This window comes from Ceratotherium simum, chromosome 29, assembly GCF_057802395.1.
Source record: "Ceratotherium simum simum isolate JZ-2026a chromosome 29, ASM5780239v1, whole genome shotgun sequence".
NCBI classification, from domain to species: domain Eukaryota; kingdom Metazoa; phylum Chordata; class Mammalia; order Perissodactyla; family Rhinocerotidae; genus Ceratotherium; species Ceratotherium simum.
This window is the reverse complement of record NC_141928.1, coordinates 13422492-13432846: the sequence shown is the minus strand read 5'-3', so window position 1 is coordinate 13432846 and position 10355 is coordinate 13422492. Positions and strand designations below refer to the sequence as shown.

The 10355-nt window shown below is 39.2% G+C and overlaps 1 protein-coding gene across 1 annotated transcript; it reads left to right on the top strand.

The window, feature by feature from the left end:
• The first annotated feature begins 4200 nt into the window (after positions 1-4200).
• On the top strand, positions 4201-5139 carry LOC147913204 (olfactory receptor 1J4-like). Its single transcript, XM_087419576.1, has one exon. The coding sequence runs from the start codon at positions 4201-4203 to the stop codon at positions 5137-5139; it is 939 nt and encodes a 312-aa protein (XP_087275702.1).
• The last annotated feature ends 5216 nt before the right edge of the window (positions 5140-10355 follow it).

The following is a 10355-nucleotide window of genomic DNA, read 5'->3' as shown; positions in this document are numbered from 1 at the left end:
TGATTGATGGAATGAGAAAAATCATGATTTGGTCACCATAATTACAATAGTTGTTTCAGGTAAGAATCACCTGATTCTTGTTTAGTGTGATGCTCTAAATAGTTATTGAAATTTGAAAGAAGAATACCATGTTTATATAGTCTCAAATTATCACCCAAGTCATATTTATTAATTTCAAAGATAAAAATAATAACTTTACAGTAGAGAAATCTGGCAGATACCACCTTAATCAATTGGCAAGGTTAAAATCACCAATAAATGGAAAAATTGATGTCAGCTACCTTCTGATGATATTCACTGTGGTGTACCTGCCAAAGATCTGTAGCCTGAATCTGAGATACATGAATATCTACATAATAATTAAGCAAACATGGTTAAATATTACTTTGGGGGAATCTGAGTGAAAGGTAGATGGGAATTTTTTGTATAATTTTTACTTTTCTGTAAGTCTTAAATGGTTTCAAAATAAAAAGTTTAAAAAATCCTTTGTCCACAATTACTCAATAAGAGAGAATAGAATATCCTACAGATCTATCACTAAATTTAACGTTGGCATCCAGGCAGACAATTAAGATCTTCCTAAATATTCTTGCAGCCTCTGTCAGAGACAGAATATGAACTGCTAAACCACGGGCAGGACAAGGAAAATAATTCTATAAAATGTCATCCCTGCTCTTTAACAATTTATAGTCTCTATAATGAAACTATAGAGGCAATTTTACATGGAGAAAAGAAACGTGTCTTCAGAATAGTATGTATTGGCATATTTGCCACCCACAAATTAGCACACAAACATGTAACTAGAAGATGTTGTCTACACCAATGTGTGCTAGATAGTCTCCACTTGCCCCTCCAGGCCCATTCTCCAGCCTTCTCCAGCCTGTTTTCTCTCAGGAGTCTGACCTTTATGAACTGCACCAACTGGGCTTCCTGGCCCTTTGGATTTGGCCAATGGAAACACAAGCAAGGGATCAAATGCAGAAGGAGAGAGGTTGGGGCATTTATTCTGTTTTCCTCCCCACAGGACCCTGGGTTGACAGTGACTGTCCGCAGTTCCTGTCTGGGGGTCCTCTCCTACCCCTACACGTCTCACCAGGTTCTCATAAACACTCCCTCCTCTTGCATCTGTTTCCCGCTGCTGTTAGCCCTGGGTGTCTCACTGTCCCTTAATAGTTGCCCTTAAATTTGTCCATATCCTAGTAAAAAAGCCATTATTATATCTCTTTTTTAAAAATCTTTTGTCCCAACTGGAACCATGCCCAAGAAGAAAGGCATTGCTGGCGTCAGGGACACTGTCCCCTAAGACTCCAGTCCCCTCTTGCTCCTGGACTTGCACATTCCCAAAAGGTCAGAAAAAACTTGGCCAATTAGCCTACAGTGGGTCCTCCCTGACTCAGAAGCCTGGGGACTTTGTTTCTGTCCTCTGGCTGGTACTTAAAATGTTATCCTTTTGTTCATTGCCCCAGAGTTCGTTAAGGAGCATGAAAATCTGTAGAAGTGCTGAGGCCACACTTATTTCTTCTTTTCTTCTGGATACCAAGACTCCTGAAGAGAAACTGAGGATTTGGGCAACAATCTGGAGCAGAAGGTGTCTGAACTCACCAACAAAGAACATAGGTCAGAGGGAGCTGGAAATTTGCACTTGGTGATAAATCTGCTGGTGTGTTGTGGGTTTGTGTGCATTTGTGTTCATGGGTGTGTGTGTATGTGCATGGATGTGTGTATGCTTGTCTTTGTGTTGTATGATAGTTGCGTGCATGTGTGTATACTATGTATCTGACTCATAGCTTAATATTTTTCCTGGTTTGACCCAATCTGTGTCCTATTAGTGCATGTAGATCAAGTTATCCACCGAGTAAAGGGTGATTTAGGGGCTCCTGATTCATGCCTGTGATCTTACACATTAGCCTCCTGTTGTTACCACAAGTGCATTTCCCACACTGAACAAGCATCACAGCTGAGCAGATGAGAGCTCAGCATTGGGAGTGAGATCATTGAGATCATTGGTGAGATCGACCTCCCCAAGGAGCTGAGGTCAGGGAGGGCCAAACCTCTGCGCAACAGTGTGTGCTAGTGTATGTGTGAGCTGTGTTGGTGGGTGGCACACTCATGTATGAAACCAAGAATGTGTATTGTTTGATTTTGTCAGTGTGTATGTTACCACGTGTATGTTACCATGTGCATGGGTTGTTGGTGGTTTATTGATGTGCCTGTGTGAATAGGCTTCACTGCCCTATGCTGACTACACTCCCCTGGGGAGGGTATGGGTCAGAGGGGCCCAAAGCACACCTCTCAGTAATTGGAGTGTCTGTGCTGCTTGTTGTGATGAGTGTGTGGCTGTGTGTGTATGTGGGTTGTTGGTGTATGTTTCCTATGAAATTTTTGCATTGTGTGTGGCCTTGTGTGTTTTTGGTGATGTGTATATATAGTGATGAGTTATGTACATACGGTGAGTTACATGTTTACCAGGTGTGTCATGTGTCAGGTATGTTGATGTGCATTGCAAGTGTGTTTGTGGCTGGATGGTACATCATTTTGTGCTGTCTATGTCTCACTTTGCATGTTATTTTTGACTTATATATAAGTATATGATGTTTATGAACTGAACCACGTATTGGCTATCCTTCCTTTAGGATGGGAACTGGTCACAGGTGACTAGAATCCTCATCAGCAGAGTGTATGACTATGTGTGATTTGTATGTGTGTTTGGGGCTTCTGATTTTCCCCCCACGACACAAATATTTCCTTCAGTGCCCTTCATCTGGACCACCATTGACTGAGATAAACCAAAGCTTCAAGCAACTCCCTGTTTCTGAAATGGGTCTGCTATGATTTTCATATACCTGAGTGTGACTGAGTCACTCAGAGATTTTAACCATTCACTTAATGTCCCAGGAAAAACACATTAGGCGTCATGCTGTGTGACATTAGAGTGCAGAACCCCCACCAAAGGTTGGTGAGATCTTAGGAAAACCACTTAGCTCTCTGGCCTCAGTTTTCAATCTGTAAAATGGAAGGAATTACACTTGTCTCATGAAACTTACAGGCCCTCAATAAATATTTGTTTGAATAAATGATAACAAATGTGAGAGTCTTTTGTCAATTGGAAAATACATCAATATAAATGAAGGGAACAATCCAGGCAGGGAAGTAGAACATTTTGAACTACTTTGGCTTCTTTGCAACCCTAAAGCAACACATAGTGTCTGGCACACCTAATCATTGATGGGGGAAGTTTCCAAGTATAGTAGTTAAGAGCCCGGGCTCTGATCACACAAATATGTTAGATAGAACTGCATGAAGTAGTCAACATTTTATAATCTTTAACCCACAGAACATGGTGATATAGATAGTTTATATATTTATGTCTCTATTTCTTAAGAGCTAAAATAGGTGAAAAACATTAATTCTTAGTGCTGCTGTGAACATTCGTTAAATCTAGGAATGTAACGTTGCTATCTGGATTTAATTAGGAAATGTAGGTGAAGCCATTAGCCTAGTACCCAAAAGTTCACCAAATTTTTCACCATTCTTATGAAAGATAGTTTGTGTACTATTCTGGTTTGGAAGCTATTCTGGCATTGAGTGGCTATAAATGACCACCCACTTCTAGAGTAACCATGAGTTTACAGCTGTAGGTCAACAGGACCCATCCAGGTTCACAGGAGGAGTGTGACAAAGCTCCAAAAATGCCACCTCAGCAATGAAGTCTCACATTACTTTAAGGCAGAAGCAACTGATACCGGTTTGTGGAGGCTCATCTACTATTTCTACCACAGAGGATTATTATGACTTGGCTCTGTCTTGGTGTAGGGATTTATTCCTTTATGCTCATCAAGATCTGCACTCACAGAGGGCAGGAAGCTTGCCTTTCTGTTCTCTGCTGAATTCTTTGTCCTTAGTAGAGTCCCTATACAGACTCAATGTTCAATACACAATGGTTCAAGGAAACAGGGAACACCCTCTTACTTCTGTGCAATGAGGTGTTGTTGGCTGCTTTAGGGTGTGATGGTTTCCAGGATCCAGACTGGGTAGAGCGAAGATGCATGCATCCACAGGTGTGAGAAATTAAGTGGAGTATAGTTAAAAATTATTTGTTTTTCCAGAGAATTACAATATGAGATGTGATGGTCCTGATCATCCTTTTTAGGTTTCTGAGATTCCCAAACCTTCTTCATCCCCAGCATAGAGAAGAGCATTATGCGGCCTGAGAACCAGAGCAGAGTGTCTGAGTTCCTCCTCCTGGGGCTCCCCATCCCTCTGGAGCAGCATGGCTTATTCTTTGCCCTGTTCCTGGGCGTGTACCTGACCACTGTCCCGGGAAACCTGCTCATCATCCTGCTCATCAGGCTGGACTCTCACCTCCACACCCCCATGTACTTCTTCCTCAGCCACTTAGCCTTCTCTGATATTTCCCTTTCATCTGTCACAGTTCCAAAGATGCTCATGAACATGAAGGTTCAGCAACAATCCATCTCCTATGTTGGGTGCATTTCTCAGTTGTGGTTTTTCATAGTTTTTGGATGTCTTGACAATTTTCTTCTTGCAGTGATGGCATATGACAGGTATGCGGCCATCTGTCAGCCACTCCACTACACCACTGTCATGAGGCAGGAGCTGTGTGTCTCGTTAGTAGCTGGGTCCTGGTTCTTCAGTTGTGCACATGCCCTATTGCACACACTTCTCTTGGTCCAACTGTCCTTCAGTGCTGACAATACCATCACCCACTTCTTCTGTGACCTCCCTGCGCTTCTAAAGATGAGCTGCTCTGACACCTCCCTCAATGAACTGATCATCTTTACTGAGGGAGGAATGTTTTTCTTCTTGCCTTTGAGTAGTATCTTGGGATCATATATCCATATAGGGACCACTGTCCTGAGGGTCCCCTCCACTAAGAGACTCTTTAAAGCCTTTTCTACCTGTGGCTCTCATCTCTTTGTTGTGTCATTATACTATGGGACACTTGTAGGTGTTTACTACTCCTCATCATCATGGGACTCTAATGACAAAGCTATAATTGCTTCAGTCATGTATACAGTAGTTACCCCCATGCTAAACCCTTTTATCTATAGCCTGAGGAACAGAGATATAAAAAAGGCTCTAGAAATAGTTGTCAATAGGGCTAATTTCTTTAAGTGACAATCACTAAATCTTTTCATTGCAGCCATGAGCACAGTGAGATGGATCTCCTAAAATTATTGCATGATTGAATCTGCATATAAATTTAAAAGAAGATGCATTCTGCTTTTATGTATAGTATTAATATGCTAACTAGGTCGTTTGCTACTTGAAATGTTAAGTATTCTTTATCCCTAATTAATTTTTTCTGTTTAATCATCATCTCTTATAAGATATATACAAAATCTTAGGCAAAACATATCACACAATTATAATTGTGGATTTGCCTTTTTCTCCTTTTAGATATGTCAGTTTCTGCTTATGTATTTTTTATATTATGTTATTGAGGACATACAGATTTAACATCACAATCTGGTCCTTGCGGATTGATTCTTTTATGTAGTGGTGTGCTGAAGCTTGCTTGCGTTGGCTTCAAGTTGATTTTACACATCTCTTCCCAACTCCACATTCAATGACATCATGTTGATAGATTGAAATCAGCCATAATGGGAACAATGACACTATGGAAATTGGCAAATGCCACAAAGCAAAACATTGTAAAAAAAAGAGAAAGGGAGCCATTTTTTAGTCGTTTAACAGCACACCACTGCATTTATAGGTAGGAGATTATAATTATAACTAGGAGATATTTCTCTTATCTCTAGCAATTGCCACTACCTTAACAACTCATTTACATCTTCCAATATTAGGATAGCCGTATTGTCTTTCTTTTGGTTGGTGTTTACATGGTAATTGTTTTCCATTACTTTACTTTAAATTCTTCCATGTCCTTACGTCTGTGAAGTGTCCATTGTTAACAGTGTCAAGTTAGGTTTTGCTGGGTTTTTTTTGGTTTTTGTTGTTTGATTTTTTTGTGAGGAAGATTGGCCCTGAGCTAATATCTATTGCCAATCTTCCTCTTTTTGCTTGACGAAGAATGGCCCTGAGATAACGTCTGTGCCAATCTTCCTCCATTTTGTATGTGGGTCACCACCACAGCACGGCTTGATGAATGATGTAGGTCCACACATGGGATCCAAACCCAGGATCCCGGGCCACTGAAGCTGAGCATGCCAAAATTAATCACTATACCAACAGGCTGGCCCCAAGGTTTTGCTGTTTTTACGTAGACTAATAATCATGTTTCTGGAGAATTTGATCTATTAACATCTAATGCCATCATGATATATTAGAGTTTATATTTTCCATATTGCTACATATTTTCTATTTAAGACATCTATTAACTTATTAATCATACATTATTATTATATCTTTTCAGTGCTTTACGTTGAGATTACTTCTTGCTTTCTCCTTAAATATTTTTTATTGTATTATAATATATACAACATGCAATTTACCATTTTAACCATTTCAGTGGCATTTAGTACATTCATCACCACTATCTCATTTTAGGACTCCAAAAGGAAACTCTCTGGAACATCAATGCAATTAAGTACTTTGCAGCTATGAAAACATAATGACAAGGATATCTATGAATCAATAGGGAGGTATTTCCAGGATAGATTGATATATGGAAAAAAAGCAGTGTGTGGAAATGCATCTATAGCAGCTAATTTTTGTTGAAAAATGAAAGGGATATAAAACATATATGTACCTGCCAATTTGAGCAAAAAGGAATATAAGAAGAGTAAATCAGAAACTACTGAAATTGCTTACCTACAGGAGGTGGGTGGGAATGGGGTAGAAAAGATGGGAAGATGAGTATATTTATTTATATAGTTTTGACTGTTATCATTTACCTACCAGAAAAAAATAGAAGAGGGTGGGAAATAAAGCAAAGTAGAATATAAGAAAACAAATGAACCTGACTATCTTTCAAATGAATACCATAATTAGACTAATGGGGAAAATAATATACTACCTAAGTAATTCTTGAACACAGAATTTTGTCTATATACTCTCTCAGTAAATAAAAACTGTAAACAAAGTTTGTGAGCTGCAATTAGTTTTTCATTAACAGTGATGTTAGTTTGAGATTCTGAAATCACTTAACGTGTATTCAAAGATTCAGCAAATAAGTAAACATATTGTGAAAAAGGTAATGATTGCTCACTATTGGGGTGTCAATGCAAATAATTGATAATCATTCTATAGTAAAGAAAAGAAGAGCATTTTATTTGAGCCAAACTGAGGACGGTGGCCTGGGATTAGCAGCCTTCACAAGGGAAGAAAACACTCTGGAGAAGAGCAATTTTCAGCACAGTTATATAACATTTCAAAACAAAGGTACGTACACCAAGCATGACAGCGGTATATTCTTTCAAGCGTTCAAGGAGACGTTCATTACAGATTAGCATGTACAGAGTGAGTCAAGCTGAAGGTAAAAAGTGCTCAGTGAATCATGGGGACACAAGACCAGCTCAAAGGGGATCCCACTGGCCAAATCTGGAATAATTTGAGCTTCAAAATGAATAACACCAAGAATGCGTTATGACTCAAATAAATAAGAATCCATGAGTCCATGACGATATAAATAAATCAGTGAGAAAAAAAATGAGTGGGAGCTTCTGGAAAGTTCCTTCTTAAAGGAAAATACAACTGATAAATGTACAATAAATGATAGAAATAGAAAATCACCATTTGGCCATGACAAGTGCAAGAATTTTTTAATATAAGAATGACCAACGGATGTTAAATATAGTGAGTGAGATTTTAAAAGGAAAAAAGCTATGGTTATGTAGTCTCAAAATATCTACCAAAATGATACTTATTAATTACAAAGTTTAAAATAGTAACTTTACTATTTACTAAAAGAGTAACTTTACTATTAATTACAAAGGACAAAACAGTAACTATACAGTACAGTAATTTTACATAGTAACAGTAGCTTTACAGTACAGTAACTTTACAGTTAGATAACCTGGCAGGCACCATCTTAACCAACTGATCAAGGATAAAATCACTAGTAATTAGAAAAATTGATATTATTTGCCTTCTGATAATATTCACTGTGGTAGACATGCCTCAAATCTAAGCCTAAAATATACATACATACATACATAAGTAAACATAGTAAAGTGTTAACCATTGGGGAAATTTGGGTGAAGTGTGTTAAAGAATTCTCTGTATCATTTTTACAACTTTTCTATAAGTCTGAAATAATTTCAATGCAAAAAGTTAAAAAATCCTTTGTCCCAGCTGGAACCAGGCCCAAGAAGAAAGGAGTCCAGGGCATTGCTGGCATCAGGGACACCATCCCCTGGAACTCCAGCCCCTCAGGGTCCTGGACACACAGCCTCCCAAAGGCAGTGAGAAGTTAGCCAGAAGCTTAAGGACTTTGTTTCAGTCTTCTTGCTGGTAATTAAAACGTTATCTTTTGACTCATTTCTCCGAAGCTGGTTAAGAACTATGCAAGTTCTGAGGCCACAGATATTTCTTATATTTATCTAGATACTGTGTCTCCTGATGAGAAGCTGAGGATTTGGACAACAGTCTGGAACAGAAGGTGTCTGAAGACTCCAAGGACAAGCACAGGTCAGAGGGAGCTGAGAATCTGCAATTGGCAGTGGATCTACCCATGTGGTTATAAGTTTGTGTGCATTTGTATTCTTGGGTGCAATGTATGTGTGCATGTGCGTGTATGCTTGTGTTCGTGTTGTTGGATAGTTGCGTGTGTGTGTGTGTGTAATATGTATCTGACTCACAGGCTGATTCTTTTCCTGAGTTAGACTCAATCTGGGCTCGGTTTCAGTGTGTGGACCAAGTTATCAGCCTCCTAATGTGTGATTAAGGAGTCACGATTCATGTCTACAATCTTAAATGCTTGCACCACAGCTGAGCGGATAAGAGCTCAGCATTGGGAGTGAGACTTTTGTCCCTGCTGCTGGAGCAGAAGGTGCCTGACTTCCTCAAGGAACCCAGGTCAAATAGTGCCAGACCTCTACTCAGAAGGGTGCTAGTGTATTTGTGACCTATGTTTATGGGTGACACACTCATATGTGAGAACAGGAATGTGTATTGTTTGCTTTTGTCTGTGTATGTTACCACGTGTATGTTACCACGTGCATGGGATGTTGGTGGTTTAATGACTGTGAATTAGCTTAACTGCCCCCCATTGACTGCCCTCTCCCAGGAAGTGTAGTGCCAAAGCATGCCTCTCAGTAATAGGAGTGTGTGTGCTGCTTGTTGTGGTAAGTGTGTGACTGGATGTGCATGTGTGTTTTTGGTGTGTATTTCTTGTGAGATTTTTGCATTGTGTATGACCTGTGTGTTTTTGGTGATGTGTGTGTATAGCAAAGAGTTGTGTATACGTGGTGTGTTAAGTGTTTACCAGGTGTATCATGTGTCAGGTGTATTGATGTGCATTGTGAGTGTGTTTGTGGGTGAATGGTACATCATTAGGTGCTGCATATTTATCAGTTTGTGTGTTATTTATTGCTATTATGTATGTATACAATGTTTATGAACTGAACCACATACTGGCTATCCTTACCTTAGCATGGGAACTGGTCACAGGTGACCAGAATCCTCAAATCAGAAGTGTGTGTGTGTGTGTCTGTGTGTGTGTCTGTGTGTGCATGATTTGTATGTTTGTTTGGGTCTTCTGATTTTCCCCCATGGCTCAAATATTTTCTTCTGTACCATCCTCTGGAGTAGCATTGACTGAGATAACCAAAGCTTCAAGCAGCTCCCACCTTCTGAAATGGATCTGCGGTGATTTTCACATATCTGAATGTGACTGAGTCACTCAGGGTGCTTTAACTCTTCACTTAGTATCCCAAAGAAAGACAAATTAGTGTCATGCTGTGTGAAGTTAGAGTGCAGAAACCCAAGCGAATGGTGGCAAGACCTCAGGAAAATCCTTTAACGTTTTGGCCTCAGTTTTCAATCTATAAAATAGAAGGAATTACACATGTCTCATGAAACTTGCACACCCTCAGTAAATATTTATTATTTGAATAAATGATAATGACTGTGAGAGTCTTTTATCGATTGGAAAATAGATCAATTTAAATGTAGGGAACCATCTAAGCAGTCCATTAAGAACATTATGAATTACTTTGGCTTCTTTGCAGCCCTAAAGGAACACGATGTCTGGCATTCCTAACCAATGATGGGGGAAGTTTTCGTGTGTAGTGGTTGAAATCACGAGCTCTGATGACACAGAATTTTAGATTAACCTACAGAAAATGGTAATTTATATATATATATGGGGAATTTATATTATTTATGTTTCTATTTCCCCAGAGCTAACATAGGTGAAAGAACATCCATAC

Coding starts and splice junctions, on each gene's coding strand:
- LOC147913204 (XM_087419576.1), top strand. CDS start 4,201: ATGCGGCCTGAGAACCAGAGCAGAGTGTCTGAGTTCCTCCTCCTGGGG.